Source organism: Megascapheus bottae, chromosome 2 (assembly GCF_031878675.1).
Source record: "Megascapheus bottae isolate mThoBot1 chromosome 2, mThoBot2.hap1, whole genome shotgun sequence".
Lineage (NCBI taxonomy): Eukaryota > Metazoa > Chordata > Mammalia > Rodentia > Geomyidae > Megascapheus > Megascapheus bottae.
In genome coordinates, this window is record NC_143510.1 from 52,261,249 (window position 1) to 52,288,256 (window position 27,008).

Below are 27,008 nucleotides of genomic sequence, written 5' to 3' on the forward strand. Positions count from 1 at the left end.
TTAAACTATAAATTATAATTGTTCAATTACATGACTTTCACTAGTATTCACAAAATTGTATGTGTCAGTATAACCTATTTGTAGAACATTTTATCACCTCCAAAAGGAACCTTGTAGTCATTAGCAATACCTCATCATTTATCTGTTTCCACGTTTCTTCACAGCCAAAAGCAAACACTACTGATCTTTTTGCTGTTATTGCTCAAATGATACAGAATTTCAGTTGGACAGGAGATAAGTTTGACATCTACTGGACAGAATGTTGGATGTACTCAGAGACAATGTCTTGCACATTACAAAACAGCTACGACAGTAAACTCAAATCCCTAATCCAAAATAAAGACTAGGTGAGCTGGTTGATTTACACCACATGTATTTATCACATTTATATTGCACACAATAATCACATACAATTAGGGAATTGAATAAAAAGGATGTCCTTTAGGATATATGATATTAAATAAACTGCAAATGCTTCATTTCTTATATTGTAAGATAACTTTATTTTAACATGTGATTTTTCTATACAGTAGAACCCTCTGTAATTCTATTCCAGGAGAAATTATATGACAAAATTTCAAATCCATAAGGGTGAATCTCAAACCATATGGATCACTAAGAGTCAGAGCGAGTTCTGAAATTTTAGCATGGAAATTATTCACTGTTAAACTGTCAAGCAGGAAAGGAGATCTAGATAGAGAAGCTGCCTTTCAAGACAGGAATGAATAAAAAGACAGTGAACTAGTTTTATCTTCATTAGGCTCCTAATGTTTTCCTAACCATCTGTTTACACTGCTCCTAGTGCTTTCTCCTGTCTCTATGGGCCATGTTTCCATGGCTACTAAAACAGATTGGGATTTTCCTCAAGTTCATCTAGTGGTTTTTCAATGTGAGTTACCATGGACTCCTTTGTTTATCAACTTGGGTCCAGATTTGGCAAATAATATAAATATGTAAACTAAAATTAGAAAATCTTCCTGGTAAGCAAAAGAAATCACAATACTCACTAGTCCAAAGGTTCTCCAAGCTCTTTGGGCCCACTATTTGGTGATAGAAAGAAAACCAGAGCTGTTTCTTCATTTGATAGACGATGATTCTACACAGATGGTGATAAACTTGATGTAATCAACTACAGAGAGTCATATCAAGTAAAGGATATTCTTTATAGGCTCCTGGAAACCACATTATATAATATTAGGCTTCAACTTAATATTCATTTTAAGTTTTTTTCTCTAAGAATAATTGTAAACCACTAATAAAAGAATACAATTAACTGCCAGACATGTAAGTATAATAAATTCTGTCATTTGTTACGTTTTTGAGACCTAAGTAAGCAAGTCTTGAATAAATAGTTCTTTCCAAATTGTTACAATTTAAACAAGGAATTCCTAAAGTGATATGAATTCAAACATTGTTTTATACTGTTTTATGTTGCATGGTATACAGGCATTGATACAACTATATTAAGCAAGAAAATTAGTAAGATATTGTTCAAAGGTAGCATAATTTGAATGCAGTAAGATCTCAGGAAATTAAAAATTAGAAACCAATTATCAAGTGTGTGTATTTCCAGTGACATTACTAACTGAAGCACAGAAGTGGAAAGCAGAAGCACAGAGTACTGGAGAGACTATTTCTACAGACACATAATTGACATAAAGTGATTATTTCAAGCATAAACTACAGGTTCTATAACTACAGTATACTAGCTTGAGAGAATATATAGGAGAAACAATACAGTGTGATGAGCAAAAGTTCCTGACTTCTGCTTAGGGTGCATTTGGTTATATGATTGACATTACAAGAATATTTGGGAATTTGGATATCACATTTAGAATTCAAGAAAATACACTGAAAGCAAGTTTGTACAGGAATAAATGAATTCAAGCAGCTATCAACACAAGAGACATCAGCAGGAAAATAAGTGTCTAGATGATACAAAGTGAAAAGATGACATGTATGCAGCAATAAGGTAAGCTATGAGAGAATTATATTAATATTATTAAATTTTAAATACTTGTTCTACACAGGCATAATGACTCATACCTATAATCTCAGGTATTCAGAAAGCAGAAATGAAAGGATCATGATTTAAGAAGAAGGGCAGAAAGTCAGAGCCCATAGCAACAAATAAAGCCATGTATTGGTTAATGCCTCTATTTCCAGCTTGTAGGAAATAGCACCCAAGAAAAAAATGCAAGAAGAAGAGGGCAGGGAGAAAAAAATAAACTAACACAAAACATAGTACTGACAGTAATGGGACAAGTGGTGTTTCACTTGAGGTAGTGCCTGTTTGCCAAGTGCAACACCTCAACACCAATACTGAGTACCAGTGATTCCCACCCGCAAACCTAGCTATGCAGGAATCCATGATCTGAGGATCCTGGCTCAAAATCAGACTAAACAGGAAGTTGGTGAGACTCTTAAATCCTATGAACCAAAAAATTCTAGAAGACAGGGTTGTTTTTACCTCAAGCTCCACTTCCAGCTTTCTGCTGGTTAGTTGGAAATAGGAGTCTCACAAACTTACCAACTCTGGCTGCCTTCGAGGATTTTAGGCATTAGCCACAAGCACTAGTCTAAACCTCAACATCTTAACTAATACATACAGAGTTTGTAGAATGAAACTCAAACTACCTATAATATACTTGCCTGAAATGCCAAGGGAAACACAAATAGGCTAAAGAAATATCAAGATCCAGCTTAAGGATTCAGCCTTTGTTTTTTTTTCTTTTTTATTTTTTATTGTAATTAATAGAAGGGTTACATTATATTCACCAGATAGAAGGTGCATTACGTCACATACATTGACGCCCGGTGTTTGACCTAGTAGTAGAGTGCTTGCTTAGCATGCACAAAGGCCGGGGTTTGATTCCTCAGTGTCACATACATAGAAAAAAAGCCGGAAGTGGTGCTATTTGGCTCAAGTGGTAGAGCTCTAGCTTGGATTTTCTTGAGAAAATCCAAGGACAGTATTCAGGCCCTGAGCTCAAGCCCAGGATTAGCAAAAAAAGAAAAAAGATGTCAGCCTTTGTTTTAAAAAGAACACCTCATATCACAAAAATATTAGCAATCAAGCCAGCACAGATGGTTCACACTTATAATCTATCAACTCTGGAAGCTGAATTCTGATGATCACAGTTCAAAGCCAACACAGGCAGAAAGTCACTGATACTTTCATCTCCAATAAACCACCAAAGCATTGGAAATAGAGCTGTGACTTAAGTAGAAAATACTAGCCTAATGCAAAAAAAAAAATCTCAGGTTCAGTACTCTGGCCCTGAGTACAAACCCCAAAACCCACACAAAAGGAAACATTAGAAATCTCTTTTGTTTGGGAAAAATTGGGGAGCAAAATATATCTTCAGTGATACAGCATTTAGCATGCACAAGAACTTGGGACCAAGTTCCTAAAATCACAAGAAAAGGAAACCCAGAACCAAGGAACTGAATAAGTTTTTGAGCAATAGCAATGAGAAATCAATGGCTAGCTAGGAGATATTCACCTGGAGGAGAGGAAAAATGGTAGTCTGGGTGACAAAGAGCACTGAGGGACATTCCATGTGAATATACTGTCAGGAGCCAAATATGTTGAAAAAAGATGCGAGAGAAAGAGAAGAAATAGGAACGTGATGGACGAGGAAATGTGTTTAAAATGCACTGGGGACACATACAGTCTCATATTATTAACATATGCTAGTTTTTCATATTTTTTAATTATAATTAATGGAAGGGTTACATTATATTCACCGGATAGAAGGTGCATTACTTCACAAACATTGATAACCTTTCTCATGTCTTGGTCCCCATTTCCCTCCCCCCACCCCCGCCCCTCATCTTGTTTTCCCCCCTTCACTATCCAATTTCAAATAAGCATATACACTATAACAGATAACAAGGTAAAATACTGTAACAATATGAGATAACCAAGGGACAGCAAAAGAGATGAGAGATAACATAGTACATTAAGGACAACGGTCACTCATTATATGGTTTTGTTTCTATGTCCTGGAGGTCCTTTCATTTAGCTTCATACTATATGGCCTTATGTATCTAGGTTTTGTTCTATTGTAAATCTCTGCTAGTAGAGCCCAAAGTTTCTACTGATTCTGACAAATGAGGGAAACCATTGAGCCTATGTTCCTTTGAGTCTGGCTTACTTCACTTAATATGATTTTTTCTAACTCTTTCCATTTCCTTACAAATGAGGCAATGTCTATCTTTCTGACAGCAGCATAGAATTCCATTGTGTAACATATGTCAATTTTATGTATTATATAACAAAAACACATGTATACTATGTATTGTATATGTATTGTAATATGTACATATTACATAATAAATATATACTACATATTACACAATATAAGTAATATAATGTATTCAAGGTATGTTATAGTAAATAAGTATTAGTGTGCTTTAAAATAAGAATTTAAGCCAGGCACATTGGCTCACTTCTGTAATCTTAGCTACTCAGGTGGCTGAGATCTGAGGATCACGGTTCAAAGGCAGCCAGGGCACTAAAGACCATAAGACTCTTATCTCGAATTAACCTCTAGAAACCTGGAAGTGGCTCTCTGGCTCAAGGGGTAGGATGGTAGCATTAAGCTGAATAGCTTTGGGACAGAACCTATGCCCAGAGTTCAAGCCCCAGGACTGACAAACAGAAAAATAAAATAAAATAAAATAAAATAATAAGAATATAATGCATATTATACTGTTATAATGTATGTTAAATTATAATGCTCAATAGAATATGTACTATATGCATAACTTATGAAATGATATGAACATTTGAATTTTAATTCTGCCTCTAAATGACAACTATGAATTATAAAAATTAAACTACTACTATAAAAGATAACATGTTTTACTAAATATTTTAATGCATACTACATTATTTCCATGGTTGTGTTGTTCTATTGGTTAGTATTCTACCTAAATATCTGAATTTTCAGTGAAGACCCACCAGAAGGCAGGAGTCCATGATGAGAAATCACACCATCACGACTTTCCTCCTCCTGGGCCTCACTGATGACCCACAACTCAAGGCTGTGCTTTTCCTCTTTCTGGGGCTCACCTACATGCTGAGTGTAACAGGAAACCTCACCATCATCTCTCTCACCATCCTGGATCCACAACTGAAAACGCCCATGTACTATTTCCTACAAAATTTTGCCTTCTTAGAGATTACATTCACATCTGCTTGTATGCCCAGATACTTGTACAACCTCTCCACAGGCGACAACACAATCACTTACAACAGCTGCATCACTGAAGTGTTTTTTACTGATCTCTTTGCTGTGACCGAATTCTTTCTGCTGGCCACCATGTCGTATGACCGCTATGTGGCCATCTGCAAACCCCTGCAGTATGTGACCATCATGAACAGCAGGGTCTGTAGGATACTTGTCCTTTGTTGCTGGGCAGCTGGCCTCTTGATTGTATTCCCACCACTTACCCTGGTCCTAAAGCTGGAATTCTGTGACTCTAATATTATTGACCATTTTTTCTGCGATGCATACCCCCTCCTGAAGATCTCATGCTCACCAACATGGCTCTTGGAACAGATGCTTATAGTTTGTGCTGTGTTAACTTTTGTGATGACCCTGCTTTGTGTAGTTCTATCTTACACATCCATCATTAAGACCATTCTACAATTCCCTTCTGCCCAGCAAAGGACAAAGGCCTTTTCCACCTGCTCTTCCCACATGGTCGTGATTGCCATCACCTATGGCAGCTGCATCTTCATCTATGTGAAGCCTTCATCCAAGGATTCCATGGCCATCAACAAGGGGGTGTCTGTGCTCACCACCTCCATTGCTCCGATGCTGAACCCCTTCATCTACACCTTGAGGAACAAGCAGGTGAAACAGGCCTTCAGCAACACAGTCAAAAGAATTTCACTGTTGTTAAAGAAATAAGGAAATTCACCAATGCAAACAAAACAGAACAAGAAGTTTTGGTAAGGTTTGATGAAAACACCATTGCTTTCCGTAAATATATCTTTGCTTTTGACCTCAAAATTTTCTAGTAATTACAAGATGACACAGAAAGAAAAAAAAAAACACAGGGCTGGGTGTTTGGCCTGGTGGTAGAGTGCTTATGTAGCATGCACAAAGACCCAGGTTCAATTCCTCTGTAGCACATACATAGGGATAAAAAGCCAGAAGTGATTATGTGGCTCAAGTGGTGACGCACTAGCCTTGAGGAAAGCCCAATGACAGTGCTCAGGGCCTGAGTTCAAGCCTTAGGACTGGCAAAAAAGAAAAAGTAAATGAATAACACAATACACACACAAAGAAAAAACAGAATGAACTACTAAATCCATAATCTTCCACAAAAACCACAAAATGAAATAAAAACAAGAAACTCATCTGATAGGAGTAATTATGTTTATTGGAAGTTGGAACCTGAGCTCTGTCCCAGAGCTCTTTGTGCTCAAGGCTAGTGCTCTTCCACTTCAACCTACAGTGTCACTTCCAGTTTTTGAGTGGCCTATTGGAGATCCATGTCCCAAAGACATTTCTCCTAGACTGGCTTCAAACCATGTTCCTCAGATCTCAACCTCCTAAGTAGCTAGGATTACAGGCATGAGCCACTGAAGCCTGGCATGGAGAATATTTTTAATACCAGACACCACTTTCAGCACTGAGGAATGAACAGAAAGCCCAGAATTCTCTACTTCTTTTTTCCCTCACACTTTAGTATAAATATGACACCAATGAATTTCATAAAAATGACTCATTACATGCAAGATAGACCACAGCAAGAAACCAAAAAATTATCTTTAACCTGCAAATTATCCTGACAGATAATTTTAAATACACCCAAAATCATGGAGCTGATGAATTAATTTAAAGAGAATTTATATACAAATAAATTAAGTGCTATGAGTTCTTCTTAAAACACTAGTAAACTTACAAGAAAATGACCATCAATCTGCCTTCCTATATCTATTTCTGTAATTCTAACAGTGCTCGTGGGCAGTCGAGAAATTGAAATTGCCAGGAGATTATAAAAACTGAAACAGTGAATGTTTATAAATTGGGCATACACGTGGCGATGATTCAAAGCAAATCTATGGCAGCTGTTATCTCCATCTCTTCTCAACTTTCAAAGAAGGACTCTTTTCTACTGTGGAGGGCAGGAGGCAGCTCGCTGATGCCTTTGCTCCTGTGCTAAGCCCTCCTTTCTGCCTTGGGAAATAAGCTGTGTCAACAAGCCTCCAATGACACGTTGCAAGTAATTGACATTTTCAATGTATATTGATATTCAATGTATATATCTCAGTAATTTTATATTGACTGTAATTTGAAATATTATTTTGATATTTCTTTTGCCAAAACATTAAAGTAACTTCTATAACTATAAAATGTTAAACTGTTTTGATGACATATATGCTATTGGATAGTTTCAGGTATTTATGGAGTGCTGATTAATAATGGACAAATTTCTAAAAAAAAAAAAAAAGGCGGGGGGGCTTTGTTAGACTTAACCTGGGAAACACTTTTCAGTAACAGGATATTTTAAAGAAGCAAAGTGCCAATGGCTCACACCTATAATCTTACCTGTTCAGGAGACAGAGATATGAACACCATAGTTCAAAGCCAGCTTGGATACAAAAGTCCTAAGACTCTTATCTCCAATTAAATGCCAAAAAGCTTAAAGTATATTTGTCTCCACTCCGTCTCCACATTCTCCACCACCTGCTAGCCAGAAGAGCAGACCCTTGGAAGAACAGGGAAGGGTCTATGCTCCAGGCTCTCATACTGGCTGCTTACACCACAGAAGCTGCTGTTGTAGGGTAACTCCTTATCTCTGTGAGAAACAGAGAAGCCACATTTTGAGAGGTTGAATTGGGAGTCTTTATTGGAGAGCTGACCTCTGCAGGTAGACTATTGTCACAAAGACCTGCAGCCCCAAGAATACACTTAATACTATTAGAAAACTGAGAATGAGAGCATGAGAGAAAAGAAAGGACAGAAAAGCAATACCAACAACCCAGATCCACCCCAGTGGAGATCTGACGTGGGACAGAAAGAAGACAGGACACTGCACACAGCATAGAAGGTCTAGCCTAATGGCGTCTTAGCTGGTCTGACTCTAAAAATAGGGTCATGTCAAGGACTAGACTCACAGAAAACTTCAGTCTCTCAAGTTGAAGGCACAGGACTGACAGTTCCAGTACCCTATCAACCAAGTCCTGGCCACTGAATCTTGGAATTCAGGCACATCCGTCACCTGGGAGATGGCACTTCCCCTCCCTCCACAATGAAGACAAGATGGCACCACGTAAAACAATTTCCCTATCATCCAACACGTGGCCAAAGGTGCGGATTAGACCCAGCATCCCCACTTCACTTCTGCAGCTGCTCCCACCACTGCCAGTGTCGGCCTTCCGCCACTGGGCCCCAGGTCAGGTCCATCCAAAACCTGACCAGAAAAAACTGTCTGGAGATGAGGGGAGGGGGTCTGGTCATATAGTCCTGCAGCTGGCCTTCCTCCCCAGGGAGTTTGTCACAGATCTACCAGCCATCCACACTCTCCACCGGCTGATGTGAACTCACAACTGCCTCTGGTAAGAGTAAACAGCACCCAGTGCTTGCACAAAGGCAGAGAATCCCACCACCTGCAACGAGCAATGCCCAAGACCTGAGCCTGCCAGGCTGGCAAGGATGGAGCAAGTGGTGGCAAGGGTGAGAGGACTTGGGCAAGGGGCTGGTTGATCAGTGACAAGAATACTGTCTGTAACTGTGGCTTCATGACTGGAACTTTCCAGAGCAGTCCAGAAATCCCTGACCCAAGCTGGAAAGGCTCAGAGGCCCGAGTGCCAATGGGGACCCAGCTTGGCCTGCAGGGAAGCTGCTCAGATGAGCTGTGCACAGCACATCATAGCCATGCTCTGGAAGGCCTTGTCCTACAAACCTGGTGCACATTCAGAGCCTCCAGCTTGGACTGAATCTCCCTAGATTTCCTTCCAGCCAAAACCTGGCTAGTTTTCCCTGTGTTCAGCTTGGTGTACGGGTGATCAGTTCATTCTGACATACAGCTTGCCTTCCTCACACAGGAAGGTTTTCCAGAGACCACGGGGAGCATGAATGGCCAGAGGCTCTTGGAAGTTTTGCTCAATGTCTGGACCCCAGACACCCTCAGCATCTGGGTCCTACTCCCCAGCCACCTCACTGCGGCTCTGCCCTACTCACTGTCTTCCCTGCTGCCTGTCCAGGCTCAGCCATGGCGCAGGGAGCCCCCAGCCAGGAATTTCCCCATTTGAACCTCCCAGCCAGGGCCTCACAAGCCAAACATGTATTTTCATAAAGAAGAATCTGCTGTAATTTTGTCCCAGGAAAAATTATGAAGTCAAAATTTGAAATGCAAAAGAATGGATTTCAAGTCCTGTGGATTTCCAATAGTCAGAGGATTCTTGGTATTAACTTTTAAAGATCAAATACAAGAAAGCATAGGAAAAAATATGTTTCTGCTCTCCTGTGGTAAACTTAAATCCTAAACCCAGAAATGTGCACTGAAATTATGAATTTTGACAGAAAACCTTTTCTGTCAAAACATAATGAAAGTAGAACCGTATGGTAGTTTGGAAATAAGAACACAGAAATGATTCCTTGCCAAAAAAACTGATGAAGCCAACAAGATCTAGATCTTTTAGCAATCTTACAGGAAAGAAATGAATGACAAGAAACTGAGTAGCACTGTGGCTCAAAGTGGTGGTAAAGTGTGAGCCTTGAGAAAAAGAGCTCAAGGATAATGCCCACGCCCCAAGTTCAAGCCCCATGACCAACAAAAGAAAAACAAAAATGTGCCAGCCTCTGTTTGTAATTAGGTTCCTAATGTTTCCCAAACAATCTCTGGGCAATGATTCTAGAGCTTTCTCATGTCCCTATGGACCATGTTCCCATAGCTACTTAGGAAAATGGGGTTTTCCCCAACTTCATTATGTAGATGATTCATTAGTGCTTTTTCAGGGTGAGTTACCATGGACTCCTTTGTTCATTAACTTGCTTAAAGATTTGGAAAATAATATAAAAATGGCACCTAAAATTAGAGAATCTTCCCACTAAGCAAAGGAAACTGCAATACCCACTGTTCTGAAAGTACCATGAGCTCTGTGGATCCACTTGTCAATGGTTGAAAGGAAACCAAAGCTGCTTTCTCGCCTGATTCATGATGGTTCTCAGTGGATGGAGATACCATTCATTCAATCAAATAGAGAGAGAGATCTGAACCAAAGGGATTAATTCTAGGCTACTGGAAATCATATCATGTTAGAGTTCAACATAATACTCATTTTCAAACAATAACTCTTAAGAATAACTGTAAACCATTAATAGGAAGATACAATTAACTGCCAGAAATGTAAGTATAATCAATTCTATCATTTGTGACAGTTTTTGAGATGTGGGTTACATCGGGCTTGAATAAATTCGTCTTTCCTGACTGCTACAAATTAGAAAAAGAATTTCTAACATGGTATTAATTCAGACATTATTTTAAAGTACTTAATGCTGTCAAGTGTATAGGCATTGATACAATAGCTTAATCAAAAATGGGTAAGAAGTCATTTAAAAATAGCATAATTGAGTACTATGAAATTCCTAACAATTAAAACTTACAATCTGACAGCCAAGTATCTCTATTTCTATTGGCATTAGAGATGAGGCATGGGAGTGGAGGTGGACGCACCAAGCATTGCAGGGAATATTTCTTCAGACACAAAATTGACATACAGTGCTTCTTTCTGTATTTAGCCTAAAGTACAGGTTCTCTGACTATAGTATACTAGTTTGGAAAGAATGCAAGGGAGAAACAAAATACAGTGTGAAGGTTAGGTTTCATTTCTGACATACTCAAGGTGCATTTAGTTTTCGAATTGACAGAGGATATTTGGTGAATTTGAAAATCATATTTGCAATCCAATAGAACACCACTCAAAGCAAGTACATTTTTTAAGAAATAAATGAATTCAAGCAGCGACCAACATAAGAGACAAGAATTTCAGTGTCTAGAAATTACAAACTGGGAAGATGACAGGTAAAATGTATATTCAGCAATAAAGTAAAGAGTGACCGAATTGGATCAGTATTGCATACTTTAAAATATCCATTGTAGACAAACACGGTGAGCCATACCTTTAATCTCAGCTGTTCAGAAATCAGAGTTGAAGAGAACTGTAGTCCAAGGTAAAGAGCAGGAAATTAACCACAACCCATCACAACAACTAAATTGATATGTGGGTGAATGCCTCTATTCCAAGTTATGAAGATGCCAGGAAAAAATAGAAGACCCACTAGAGAAAAAGAAAATCACATGAGGTAATGCCTGCTTACCAAGTGCATCACCTCAAGCACCAATTCTGTGGACCAGTGGCTCTTACCTCTAATCTCAGCTACTCAGGAAGCTTTGATATGAGGATCTTGGTTCGAAGCTGGAAGAAGAAATTCCATTTCAGTTACAACTCTACTTCTAGTTTTTCTGATTCACTGGAAAAAGAATCTTACCTATCCTGGCTGGCTTCAAAGTGCCATCGCTCAGACCACAACTTCCTCAAGAGTTAGGAAGGCAGGCAGGAGCCACCAGAGCTAGTCTGGACTTCAGCCTCATCACCAATACATAAAGAGTTTGTACAGTGAACCTCAAACTATTTGTTTGCACTTTATGAATGACAACACTTCAAGGAGCACATAAATAGACTAAAGAAAATCCAACACTCAGCTTAAGCATTTAACCAAGTATTGTGAAGATCACTGCATATCATAAAAACATTGGCAGTCAAGCTGGGCACAAAGACTCACATCTATGATCTAGTAATTTAGGAAAACTGGCTTCTGAGGATCACACTTCAAAGCCAGGACAGGCAGAAAAGTCCATGAGACCCTATCTCCAATTAACCATCAAAACAATGAAAGTCTAGCTGTGGCTGTAGGGGGCAGTGTTAACCTTACCAAAAAAAAAAAAAAAATGCCTAGGAATGGTGCCTGGTCCTGAGTTTAAGTCCCAAGACCAGCAAAAATAAAATCCTAGCAGTCAATTTGATTTGGGAAAAAAATGAATTGAGGAGCTAAGTCTGTCTTCACTGATATAGCTTTTAGCATGCACAAGAATTTGGAGCCAGAGGCCAGGGGTTTGGTCTAGTGGTAGAGTGCTTTCCTAGCATGCGCAAAGACCTGGGTTCATTTCCTTGGAACCACATACATAGAAAAAGCCAGGAATGGTGCTGTGGCTCAAGTGGTAGAGCTCTAGCCTTGAGAAAGCCCAGGGACAGTGCTCAGGCCTTGAGTTGAAGGCCCAGGACTGGAAAAAAAAAGAATTTGGAGCAAATCTTTACTACCACAAGAAAAGAATAGCCAGAAACAAAAAATTAAATGAGATTTTGAAGCATAGAAATAGAAAATAAATGTAAAAGATGACTACTAGGGGATGATCAGCAGGAAGAGAGGAAAACTTGGGATTCTGACAGGTGAAAGGGCCTGAAGAGCTTTACGAACAAACATAATAGCAACACGATGAGTTCCACAAAGTACTTTGAAAAAAACTGGTATGAGAGAGGGAAGAAATGAGACTATTATGGAGGAAGTGTATTTGGTAAAAATGCACCATGTCCATGTACATTTCCATATTATCAATATATGCTAATACAAAAACACAATTAAATTGTACAAGATTAAATATATGCATACCATATACTATATGTATGCATAGTCCATAATATATAATACAGATAGCATAATATATCATGTAATCTATAGTATATAATATGTACATTGTAGAATATAAGACATAATTATAAAATATATACTGTGTACATAATAAATGCATATAATATAGTTTACATAATATGGTTTTATGATATAGTGCAGTTATATACTGTGCTATAACAATATAATACATAGGCAGCAAGTTTTGATATAACATGGTACATACAACATAATGTAAAGTATTAGAGATTTAAATTATGTCATGTGATATGGATACTTGAAGTGTTAATTCTACCTGAAAATGACAACTATGAACTATAAAAACTAAGTTACTAGGCTAACTGAAAACATGTGTAAATAGAATTTTAAAATGTATGGAACATTAGTTTTCTACATTTCTTTGCTCTTTTAATTACTTTTCCACCCACATATCTGAATTTTCAGTGCAGATCCAGCAGAAGGCAGGAGTCCATGATGAGAAATCACACCATCACGACTTTCCTCCTCCTGGGCCTCACTGATGACCCACAACTCAAGGCTGTGCTTTTCCTCTTTCTGGGGCTCACCTACATGCTGAGTGTAACAGGAAACCTCACCATCATCTCTCTCACCATCCTGGATCCACAACTGAAAACTCCCATGTACTATTTCCTACAAAATTTTGCCTTCTTAGAGATCGCATTCACATCTGCTTGTATGCCCAGATACTTGTACAACCTCTCCACAGGCGACAACGCAATCACTTACAACGATTGTGCCACTCAAGTTTTTTTTACTGATCTCTTTGCTGTGACCGAATTCTTTCTGCTGGCCACCATGTCATATGACCGCTATGTGGCCATCTGCAAACCCCTGCAGTATGTAACCATCATGAACAGCAGGGTCTGTGGGAGACTCGTCCTGTCTTGCTGGGCAGCTGGCCTCTTGATCACATTCCCACCACTTACACTGGGCTTAAATCTGGAATTCTGTGACTCTAATGCTATTGACCATTTTGGCTGCGATGCATACCCCCTCCTGAAGATCTCATGCTCACCAACATGGCTCTTGGAACAGATGCTTATAGTTTGTGCTGTGTTAACCTTTGTCATGACCCTGCTTTGTGTAGTTCTATCTTACATATCCATCATTAGGACCATCCTAAAGTTCCCTTCTGCCCAGCAAAGGACAAAGGCCTTTTCCACCTGCTCTTCCCACATGGTCGTGATTGCCATCACCTATGGCAGCTGCATCTTCGTCTATGTGAAGCCTTCATCCAAGGATTCCATGGCCATCAACAAGGGGGTGTCTGTGCTCACCACCTCCATTGCTCCTTTGCTGAACCCCTTCATCTACACCTTGAGGAACAAGCAGGTGAAACAGGCCTTCAGCAACACAGTCAAAAGAATTTCACTGTTGTTAAGGAAGTAAGGAAATTCAACAATGCAAAAATTAAAAGAAAAAGAAGTTTTGGTAAGGTTTAAAGGAAGCATCATTGCTTTCGCTAAATGTGTCTTTGCTTTTGATCCCAGACTCTCCTAACAAGTTCAAGATGAAGCAGAAAAGGAACAATACAGTACACACACAAAGAAACAACACAATGAGCTACTCTATCCATAATCTTTGGCAAAATCACAAATAAAGTGAAACAAAAACAAGAAATTCATCTGTTAGGAGTATTTATGCTTATTGGAAAATATGCCTTTTCTTATGGGTTATGAGGCTGAAGTTGGAGCCTGGGTTCTTTGTACTCAAGGCTAGTGCTCTATCTCTTTGCGCCACAGTGTCACTTCCAGTTTTTCACTGGTTAATTGGATATCATCATTGCAGACTTTTTTGCCCAGACTAACTTTAAACCAAGTTTCTTATATCTCTCAACCTCTTAAGTAGCTAGGATTACAGGCATGAGCCACTGAAGCCTGGCTTGGAGAATGTTTTTAATACCAGACACCAATTTCTAGCCCAGAAATCCCAGAAATCTCTACTTCTTCTTTTCCTCATACTTCAGTGTATATATGACACTAATAAACTTAATAAACATAGCTTGTTATATGCAAGATACAAACACAGCAAGCAGCCAAAAACTTAAAATTCTAAGCCCAAAAAAGTGAATGTTTCTATCTTTAAACTACAAATGGAATATCAAAACCTGACAGATAATTTTGAATGCCCCAAAACTCATGGAGCTGATGAATTAAAGAGAATTTGTATTAATATATATATATGTACTGTGAGTTCTTAAAACACTAGTAAACTTACAAGAAAATGACCATCAATCTGCCTTCCTATATCTATTTCTGTAATTGTAACAGTGCTCGCGGGCAGTCGAGAAATTGAAATTGCCAGGAGATTATAAAAACTGAAACGGTGAATGTTTATAAATTAGGCATACATGTGACTATGACTCAAAGCAAATCTATGGCAGCTGTTATCTCCATCTCTTCTCAACTTTCAAAGAAGGACTCTTTTCTACTGTGGAGGGCAGGAGGCAGCTTGCTGATGCCTTTGCTCCTGTGCTAAGCCCTTCCTTTCTGCCTTAGGAAATAAGCTGTGTCAACAAGCCTCCAATGACACGTTGCAAGTAATTGACATTTTCAATGTATATTGATATTCAATGTATATATCTCAGTAATTTCATATTGACTGTAATTTGAAATATTATTTTGATATTTCTTTTGCCAAAACATTAAAGTAACTTCTATAACTATAAAATATTTTAAATTGTTTCGATGACACATGTGCTGTTAGATAGCTTCAGATATTTTGGGGGTGCTAATTAATAGTGCACAAATTTCTAAAATATTATGCTTATTTGACCAAAACATCACTGTTAGAGTTAACAAAGCCTCCCCATAGAAATACTTTTCAGTAAGAAAATATTTATTTTTGTCAGTCATGGGACTTGAACTCTGGGCCTGGGTGCTCTTCAAGCTCATGTCTAACACTCTATTACTTGAGCCACAGCACCACTTTCAGTTTTCTTGTGGTTAATTGGAGATAAAAGTCTCATGGGCTTTAGTGCCCTGGCTGGTTTTGAACCTAGACCCTCAGATCTCAGCCTCCTGAGTAGCTAGGATTACAGGCTCGAGCCACTGGCACCCAGCAGTAATAAAAAATTTTTTGAAAAGCAAAGTGCCAAAGGATCCCACCTATAAAACTTAGCTGTTCAGGAGACTTAGACGTGAACATCACAGGACAAAGACAGCCTGAGTACAAATTCCAAAAGATTCTGATCTACAATTAAATACCAGAAAGATGAAAGTATACCCATGGTTCAAGTGGTAGGGAGCTAACTTTGAAAGGCTCATAGATAGCACCCCTGCCCTGAGTTAAATAAATTCTTCAAAAAACCTTATAAATGCTACAAGTATTAAAACCATCAGAAGTAACATTCAAATAATAAAAGATGTACCTAATATACCTAGAAATTATCAACTGTAAAATTGTTTTTTATCATTCTTTTGAATGTACAATTTTATGGATTGCAATTTTCCTTAGATACATGTGCAGAGCAAGTAATAAATCTGGAGGGTTAGCATTTCCAACGCCTTGAACTTTATTTTTAATTTTTGGCATCACTTCTTTTTAATGTTAGATGAGTAATATACAAACAATTCATCTGTTAGTGAAACACTTCAAGAATTTTTGGATAAAAATATAAATGTTCTAAGCATTCATATAGTTGATCTTTCTGGGGTAGGGGAAAGGGGAGGGTTAAGCTTTTTGTTCATTCTCATTTCATCTGCAAATCAGTCCATTACCACTTTTTTTTTCATTTTTAAACAGATGCATGTAAATCAGTGGAGATGATGGGATAGGAACTTGTAAGCCCTGCTCCTGCTTAGACAAACACCCTGGGAAATCCCTGGGGCAAAAGAGCTTAGGAACCTGGGGCAGCTGTTTCTAATGCAGGAAGTTTCTAGCCACCAACCATACCACTTATTCTGCAGCACTAAATTCCCTCTCTTCTCCAGCTCTGACTGTGGTGACCTAATTTTCTGCTTCATCATTTTTTCACTTTTTGCACAGCCCTCCTCCATTTCCTTAATTGGCCCAAGTCCATGTCCCAATGTACAGGTTATTATTATGGTGATGATGATTATTATTATCCCCATCATCATAATAAACTCTTGCCCTGACAGTGGATGTTTCCCAATGGAGTCAGGAGACTCAATGCTGACTCTTTTATTAAAGACTTCGTTTGAAGAAGTTCAGATTGCAATAAATCCCCTCACCTCCCCTGAGACAGAAACCCTAGAGGAAGAGTGCCTTGTAGAAAGAAGAATCAGCTGCTGCTTCAGCCTCACAAAGATATAACCTCCACGGGCCTGGAGGGGACCCAGGACTGAGAAGTCACTACAGACTTTGTTCTGAACCTCTTCCTTTATCATCCCCAGAGATAATAATAGCCATTCCCCTAAATCTTTTGAAATAACCAAGAACTTTTTTTAATCCTATTAACAACAAATACTTTTGAAACACTTCCCTAGCCAAGCCATGTCCTACAAAATTTGTCTCTTTTAATTTCTAAGCTGTAAGAAATAAAATGTCATAGAGTATATCACTTCAGTATTCATCACAGTGTCAACAAATATCAATTTATGTTTAATCTTGCTTCATCTACCAGTTCATTCTCCCAACTCCTACAGTTTACTGTTTGAAACAGATGCATATTATTTAACCAAAATATTTATTTATTATTTATTTCAGATTCATGCAACCAGATCACTTATCCAGCATTTATCTATTTATTCCAAGTTCAAACATAACATATTTTCAGCCAGCACTCTGGAAATCTTTTTCATACCCTTTAATGTAAATCTCCTATGAAAGATATCTACTCTGACTTATAAAGTCAGAGATTAATTTGTTCACATGCAATAATCATATAAAATTAAATATAGTAATTGAAGCCTTGTCTGAGATGTTTTCTGTAATTTGAGATGTTCACAATCAACCATTGTCCAAACTATTAAATGGAAATTTTCAGAAATAAATGATTTATATTTTAAATTGCAACTTACTGAATAGCATCATAAAACTTCATGTCAACCCAATCCAGCCTACCCCAGCTATGAAACATTTTTCTTCACAGAGTACCCAAACTGGATACAATACCCACCTCTCAGGTTACTTAGTGACTTCCTTGGTTATTGAGACAACTGTTTTGAAAGCACTTTTATTCAAGTAACTCTCTTTCTGCTTAGTGCTAGACCCAAGGTTTAGACAGAGTAAGTCCAAGGAAAAGTCTTGAGTAGCTTCTTTGGAGTGAAAAAGGTAAGTTTTAGCTGAGCAAAGTAGCCTGTGCACTTAGAAGACTGAGGCAGGAATATTATGAGTTCAAGGACAGCCTGTGCTACAAAGCAACTTTCAGACAGCCTATCTCAGAAAAAAAGAACTTTATTATAGGTACATCTATAAAAGAATTTGTAGCATCCATTGGAGGTCTTAGGTCATGTACCACATGTACAAGAGAGGCAAGACTTCACACACAAAATACTCCTCTGGTTCTCATTATGTTGGTAATGTTCAACACTCAACCAAGACATTACATTACTGTTAATACATAAAAGTTTTATTTGAGGGGACAAAAACATAACAAGGGGTAGCAATGTTTTTTAAGTAATGCACCTTCTCTCTGGTGAATATAATGTAACCCTTCTATTAATTACAATAAATATATATTTTAAAAAAGAAAAAGTTTTATTGGAGGCCAGGCCCAGTGACTCACGCCTGTAATCCTACCTACTCAAGAAGCTGAGATCTAAGGATCGCAGTTCAAAACCAACCAGGGCACTAAGGACTGTGAGACTCTTATCTCCAATTAACCACTAGAAAACCAGATGTGGTGCGGTGGCTCAAGGGGTGGGGTGGTAGCCTTGAGCTGAAGAACTCAGGGACAATGCCCAGGCCCAGAGTTCAAATCCCATGACCACTCCCCTATCCCCCACCCCTGCCAAAAATAAAAGTTTTATCTGAGATTCCAATAAGATGACAGACTAAGGACACCCATCTCTGGCAGCTACAGGGAAGTGACCGAGAGCATCTGGAAATTACTCTTTAAGCTGGGTAAAGATGGACAGGCAGTGATTAGGTAGTGAACAAAGAGAGCTATTCCTGCACAACATAATTAAAGGAATCCTTTTCCCAGGAAAAAAAAAAGAAATACAATGTTAATGTGAAACAGAACAAGTATCACTATTAGAGTAGATAAGGACACAGAGCTAGAAAATCATGACAAGAATTACTGAATGTCAATGGTCTCAGTCCTCCCATCAAATCACAGACTGATGGAGTTTTTATTATTATTATTTTAGCTGGTTACAAAAAAAGAACTGCACTTCACTATCAACCAAACCCAAAAATACTGAAAAGACTGAAGTTCTTGTTAAAAATTCAAATATTTGCTTTTTTTAGTGGTCAATAATAAATAAAATTGATTATCTTCGGGAGGATTCATTCAGATAACTAGTAAAGCAAATCAAAAACTTGCACAAAAGTATCAGCAACATGGATGAAGAATTAAGCAAGAAAACACAAATTCTGAAAAGTAAACAAATGAAAATATTAGCACTGAAAAGCTTACTAAGTCAAATATAAAATACAGTGGGTTTGAATCACCTGTGATCTAGAACAAGCAGAAGAAAGTATATCAGAAATCAAAGACAAGACCAAAAACATATTATACTCAAAAGGCATAAATAAAAATACCAATAAGCGGGGCTGGGAGTTTTGTATACTGGTAGAGTGCTTGCCTAGCATGCATGAAGACCCGGGTTCGATTCCTTGGTACCACAAACATAGAAAAAAAGCCGGAAGTGGTGCTGTGGCTCAAGTGGTAGAGCTCTAGCCTTGAGAAAGCCCAAGGACAGTGCTCAGCCCTGAGTTCATGGCCCAGGACTGGCAAAAAAAAAAAGAAAATACAAATAAGCATGACCACGATTTAAAAGAATTCTAGGACATTATCAAGAGTACAAACCCAAGAATCCACTTAGTAGAAGAAGAAAAAGAAATAGAAACTAAAGACACAGAAAACCTATCCTATGAAACCATAGGGGAAAACAATTCCCAGATAAAAGGAAATATATGGGCACTTGAGTATAGGAGCATTCAAAACCCTAAATAGGCATGACCAAAAAACATTTCTGATTACCAGATTAGGATAGGAATCTGTGTCTGTGTCTGTGCATGTATACACACACGTGTGCATGTGCGTGCACACACATATACACATACACACACACCAGTAATAGGGCTTGAACTCAGTGCCTAGAACTACCCTTACCTCTCGGACTCAAGGCTTATGCTCTGCCACTTGTGCCATAAAAATCTCATGCTCACTGGACTTTGGTGGTACAGGCCTGTAATCCCAGGTACTCAGGCAGTTGAGATCTGAAAATCATGGTTTAAAGCCAGCCTCAGCAGAAAAATCCCTGTGAATCTTTTATCTCCAGTTAACCATTCAAAAACCAGAAGTGGAGCTGTGGCTCAAAGTAACAGACTGCTAGCCTTGAGCAAAAGAGTTCAGGGATAGCACCCAAGCCCTGAGTTCAAGCCCCACAAGTGACCCCCCTCAAAAAACTCACAATGTTTTCTGCCTAAGCTATCTTCAAATCTTGTTTCTCAGATATCAACCCACTATATAGCTAGGATGACAGACATAAGCCACCAGCACTCAGCTGACTTGACAAAATTCATACCTTTATGATAAAAGCCCTGAATAAACTAGAAATAGAAAGGATAGAGGATGTACATGATTATAAGAATAATAAAGTCTGTCTGTGCGCCATCCCCAATCTCCTAGAGCCGATCAGCAAAGTAGCAGGATACAAAAATCAGTAGCCTTTCTGTATGCCAACAATGAATATGCAGAAAGGGATAGTGTGAAAACAATTCCTTTTGCAATGGCCTCAAAATAAAATAAAATAAAACAATAAGAATAAATGTACCCCAAACACCAAAAAGATCTCATAAAGCTATAAAAATCTCAAGAAAGAAATCCGAGGACACCAGGAAATGGAAAGAAAGACCTTCCATACTCATGGATAGGTAGAATCAATATTGTGAAAATGGCCATACTGGCAAAAATGATACACAAATTTAATGCAATTCCCATCAAAATCCCAATGATGTTCTTTACTAAGCTAAACAAAACAATTCAAGAAGTCATCTGAAACAACTAGCAATCTAGAATAATAGAATACCCAAAGCCAAGTCTAGTCAAAATAATAATAATGGGAGTGATATCATAATATCAGATCTGAAGCTCTACTACAGAGCTCTAGTAACAAAAGCAGCTTGGTATTGGCATAAAAATGGATCCCAAGAGCAATGGAACAGATTAGACAACCCAGAAGTAAAGCCACATACTTACAGTTATCTGATATTTGATAAAGAAGCCTAAGACATACAGTGGGGAAAATAATCGCCTTTTCAATAGTTGATGTGGAGAAAAGGAACCCTATTGTGCTGTTGGTGGGAATGTAAGCTAGTACAACCACTCTGGACAGCAGTCTAGAGGTTCCTCAGAAAGAACTAACATAGACCTTCCCTTCGACCCAGCCTTACCACTCCAGGGCATCTACCTTTCAGGGTAGCTCATGAGCTAAGATATAATGAACACATCTGCACATCCACGTTCAATGCTACACTATTCACAATAAATAAGATATGCAAACACCAAGACGCCCCTCAGTAGATGAGTGGACCCAAAAAATGTGATATCTATATACAATGGAATTTTGCATAGCCATTAGAAAGAATAAAATAATATCATTTTTAGGAAAATGGATGAAACTAGAACAAATCATGTTAAGTGAGATTAAATGAGGTAAGCCAAGCACAGAGAGACAAATGTTGCATGTTCCCTTTCTGTCTTTGTCTCTGTCTCTCTCTCTGTCTCTCTGTCTCTGTCTCTGTTTCTGTTTCTCTATCCTGTCTGTCTGTCTGCCTGTCTGTGTGTGTCTCTGACATACAGAAATTAGATCTAAAAGACACTGGGCTATAATAAATTATATAGAATTCTAGATGCATTGAGACCAAAACGGGATAGTCTTTGATAAGTGAAAATTAGATCTAAAAGACACTGGGACATGATAAATTATACAGAATTCTAGAGATGCATATTGAGACCAAAAGAAGATACTCTTTTAGGAGAAACAAAAAGGCTCAATGACTACATGCCTCTTCATATTTATATAAAATTATATATATTATATGTGTATCAAAACAAATTCTAAGCTGTAGGAGCAAGAGATCTCTCTTTTTCTTTCATTTTTATTCTTTTCCTTTTATGCATTTCCTTGAGAGGGTGCAGGGAGGGTACAGAACTTGAGGGGAAAGGATGAACAAGAGCAGCAGTGGAGGTCACTGTCACAGATACAGCTCGTGGATGGAGACAGGAGGGGGAAACAGTGAGGGAACAGATGACACGACTAAAGGAAGTGTGTTCATTCCCCAACACAGGTAATTATCATCCCTCTGTGTATCACCTTTAAAATAATAATACATAAATGAAAAAAATTAAGTTTCACAAGTTAAAAAAGAAAAAAATTTTAATTAAAATTTAATTTGATTTTAGGGGCCAGGAGTTTTGGCCAGGTTCGATTCCTCAGTACCACGTATATTTTAAAAAATAATAATAAAATGAGGTAAAAAGCCAGAAGTGGCACTGTGGTTCAAGTGGTAGAGCACTAACTTCGAGAAAAACCCAAGGATAGTGCTCAGGCCCCGAGTTCAAGCCCCAGGACTGGCAAAATAATAATAATAATAATAAATTTAATTTTAAAAAAGAAAGAAAGGTAGAAAGCTTGGTGTCAGTGGCTCATGCCTGTGACCCTAGCTGAAATCTGAAGGTATAGTTCAAAACCACCTGGACAAAGAAATCTGTGAGGATCTTATCTCCAATTAATCACAAAAAGCTGAAAGTAGAGCTGTGGCTCAAGTGATAAAGTGCTAGCCTTGAAAGCAAGAGCCCAGCTCTGGGACCACCAAAAATAAAAAAGATACTGGATGGGAGATGTGCCTTGAGTGGTTAGAGTATTCACCTGGCAAACATGAGGCAGAGTTCAAATTACAGTATAGCAAATAAAAAACTTTAAATAAAAGGTGAGGTGATGCATCCAATCTGATAGTATAGGCCGGGGGTTTGGTCTAGTGGTAGAGTGCTTGCCTCGCATGCACAAAGACCCTGATCCAATTCCTCTGCACCACTTACATAGAAAAGGCCAGAAATGGTGCTCTGTGACTCAAGTGGTAGAGCTCTAACCTTGAGAAAGTCCAAGGACAGTACTTAGGCCCTGAGTTGAAGGCCCAGGACTGGCAAAAAAAAAAAAATCTTATTGTATTATTTGTAATAATCCTTTCAAGGACACTTGAAAGTAACAATTGTAGTAACAATTCAAAAACCTTAATGTGTGTCTGTATTTTCATTATATTTCTCTTCATAAATTTATCTGTGTGTTTTCTCTAGCAATTATTCCCTATGAAAAATAAGAATCTAATAAGATAGATATGCGAAATCATATCAGCATACAGTTGACTACAGAAAAGCTATTTTAAGGAGGATATATATTTATATATTTTAATATTTAATATATATAAATTTAATATGTAAAATAATTATAACTTGCTTTGCATTTAGATATATTATATAAGTATATATAATATAATATATATTAATGTATGACATAATATAATATATGTATTGTATGGAGCCGGGAGTTTGGCCTAGTGGTGGAGTGCTTGCCTGGCATGCATGAAGACCCAAGTTCGATTCCTCAGTACCACATACATAGAAAAAAAGCTGAAAGTGGTGCTGAGGCTCAAGTGGTAGAGCTCTATACTTGAGAAAGTCCAAGGACAGTGCTCAGGCCCTGAGCTTAAGCCCAGGACTGGCCAAAAAAATAAATATATATATGTATTGTATTTCATACTACATATTATATATTAAGTAACTATTATGTAGTCCATATTGCATATTGTACATAATATAATGTGTATTGCATATTATATTATATATTATATATATCAGCTATTTTCTATTATTTCATAATTATATTATGTAATTCCATATCAGATATAATATGATTATATGTTATAAATGATATATTTATATAATATATAATTATATGTTACAAATTATATATTACATTATATATAATATGCAATTATGTGTTACATATATTCTATATAATTGTTTTAATATATTATTTATTCTATAACATGTTGTATAACATATATATTTACATAGAAATGTAATATAGAATTATATAATGATATAGAATATGTAATATCCTGTTACATAAATTATAATTATATATTATATGGTTGTATTATACAATATATAACTATATATTGTATAATTATATTGTACAGCATATAATTCTATCTGATATTTTATATACTATATAATTAAATTAAATATAAGTATAAAAGATGATATTTTATATTACATTATTAAAATAATATAATTTTCATCTATTGTATATTTCTATTACATACAAGATATATTTTAAACATATATTAATATAAATACAGGGCCAGGAATATAGCCTAGTGATAGAGTGCTCACCTAGCATGCACAAAGCCCTGGGTTCAATTCCTTGGTACCACATACAGAGAAAAAGCTGAATGTGGTGTTGTGACTCAAGTGGTAGAGCACTAGCCTTGAGCAAAACATGTCCAAGGAAGTGCTCAAGCCCTGAATTCAAGCTCCAGAACTGGCAACATATATATATATACATATTTTCTAAATATGTAAATATATTATCTAAAGAAACATAAATGGATGTTCCAAATACATATTATGCATCAATGATGGACCTGTATGGTTATTAAACATTAAAATACATGCTTACATAATGAAGTAAAGATGCAATTTGCAGCTATAAATAATGAAAATAACATTTTCACTTCTTAATATCCAGTTATATATAACTTTACAATATTAAAAAATAATTATCACTTGCTTTGAGTTTCCAATATTTGTTTCATAATCTTTTTTTTAAGTTTGAGGAAATAGCTGGTAGATTGGTTTTATAATCTTTCAACTTTCATTTATTATACGGAAAAATGTAGAAGCAGCAGACTGACTCTGGCCTACCTTATTTTTGTCAAGTGTTGTGTCTTGACCTACAGATGTTGCTATGGTTACATCTTTGCCTCTCTAAGGACACTGCCATACTGTAACATCTTCCATGATTTTGTGTAAGTTCCTTACAAATAAAACTCATTAATGATGCTGAACATGGGTCACCAAGGACCCAGTTACTTATTTATTTTCAAAGTTTAGCAAATAAATAAATGTAAATTCTAATAGGGTAAAAAAAACCTTCATCCTATCCAGAGAAGTAATTATGCTAATGCTTTGAATACATGAAAGAGAAATATTTGAAATGACAATTTTCATCCATAATGAGAACTTATATATATAAATATATATATATATATTTGCTAGATTTTAAAAATAGAACAATAATTATTGGCTATAAAAAAAAAATCTTCCCAGTGTGTTGAAGATGAAGACTTGAAGATCTGTAGGCCTTTGCAAAGCCAAGTAGAGAAAGTAGGAACCATATCCTGAAACAAGAATGTTCCACATAAGCCTGTGCGGTAAGATTCTCTTCATCAGGTGAGCCCTTAAAACTCAAGAAAGAATCCACTAGTTCTATTATTCACTCTCAGAAGAGGAAGTACACTGGTTATTGCATTTAATTTCATACCTCGTAGAGCTGTGTGATTTTTTTTTTGAGGAGCAGGTTTAATATGATCAGTTAAAATTATTCACTTGAATTGCTCACAGATCTTTCTAGGTTGTATTTTTGCAAAACTGCTTTTTGCATATAGATAATATAAATTTATGAATGAGCCGATGTTATGACTCTCACATCCTCATTTTCCTTTTCAAAGGAAAAAATATATCGACATATAAATCACTCAAGAGACAATATGCTTGATTCTCACAAGATTAACTCTCCTAAAATTTTTTAATATGAAAAGTGTAGAAGTCAGGTGCTGGTGGCTCATGCCTGTAATCCTAACTACTTGAGAGACTAAGATCTGGGGACCAAGGTTTGAAGCCAGTCCATAAGACTCCTGTCTCCGATAAAGCACCAAAAGGCCAGAAGTGGAGTTGTGGCTTAAGTAGTAGATCTCTAACTTTGAACACAAAAGTTTAGGGACAGCAACTCAAGCTCAATATCCAGGACCAGGACCAAAAACAAAAAAAAAAAAAAATCTTTGGTAGATTTTCAAAAACTTTTCCCACCACAAGTTAGGATTCTTAACGAATGCAATGAATAAAATCTGTGGGGATAAGGGTGATCAGGCAGAGTACAGGAATGAGCACACTTCCATTTAAGAGTTCTCAAAAGTGCTGGTTTCCAAAGAACAGATTGGGAGTAGTAAGAAGGCTGAGAAGCCTGTCCTCTCCAGTGGAAACTTCCTACCTCATTCTCATGTGACAACATAGTTCTAAGAATGTCACTGAAAGCCAACAACAACAAAAAAATCATAAAACAATGATAGGACAATAAACATGAGTGTTTAATCGCAGTAACTGGTCATGCACATAATTATGGAGTGATAAGGCTCTGGTCTCTTGAAAAAGTGGCTATTTTTTAAAAAATGAATAACAATAAATAAATAAATAAACATAATATACTAACAGGAAAAGAAATTGCTTTCTATTCATCCACATATTAGAAACTCAAACATTAGAAACACTATTTCCAAACTAACATGTGTTTCAGTTTGCTAATAATTAAGTGGGACAGTAAATGAAAAACTGAACTACTGAGCAAATATTAATCCAAATCAAGAACTAAAAAGTCTTCAACTCTCACTTTAAAGTATCATCAAACTATCCAGTGAAGGGGCTGGGGATGTGGCTTAGTGGTAGAGTGCTTACCTAGCAAGCATGAAGCCCTGGGTTAGATTCCTCAGTACTGCATGAATAGAAAAAGCCAGAAGTGATGTTGAGGCTCAAGTGGTGGAACGTTAGCCTTGAGAAAGCCCAAGAACAGTGCTCAGGCCCTGAGTTCAAGCCCCAGGACTGGCAAAAAAGAAAAAGAAATATGTATATACATATATATGTGTGTGTAAGGAGGTGTAAGTGGAAAAATATGAGGTGATTTTTATCTATAGAAGACAATAATGAAGGCCTTTTATGTAAACTGAATAGATGATTAATCCATGGTGAGACTATAAAATTAGAGCCCAATATTACTAATACTTTTGCTCAATAAGTGTCAATAATCTTGAAAAAGATGTGATAACATTACAGTGGTATGAGCGTCAGTACTTTGACACAGTCTC

At 37.2% G+C, this 27,008-nt stretch overlaps 2 protein-coding genes and 1 pseudogene across 2 annotated transcripts; 2 read left to right on the forward strand and 1 right to left on the reverse strand.

Moving 5' to 3' along the window:
- The first annotated feature begins 4,985 nt into the window (after positions 1-4,985).
- Positions 4,986-5,924, forward strand: LOC150067008 (olfactory receptor 6C2-like). Its single transcript, XM_090356688.1, has one exon. It carries the CDS (start codon positions 4,986-4,988, stop codon positions 5,922-5,924), a length of 939 nt encoding a protein of 312 aa, XP_090212814.1.
- Positions 5,925-8,227: 2,303 nt separating this feature from the next.
- Positions 8,228-10,012, reverse strand: LOC150067009 (transcriptional enhancer factor TEF-4 pseudogene; annotated as a pseudogene).
- A 3,172-nt stretch (positions 10,013-13,184) lies between these two features.
- Positions 13,185-14,123, forward strand: LOC150067010 (olfactory receptor 6C2-like). Its single transcript, XM_090356702.1, has one exon. The coding sequence runs from the start codon at positions 13,185-13,187 to the stop codon at positions 14,121-14,123; it is 939 nt and encodes a 312-aa protein (XP_090212828.1).
- Positions 14,124-27,008: the final 12,885 nt, after the last annotated feature.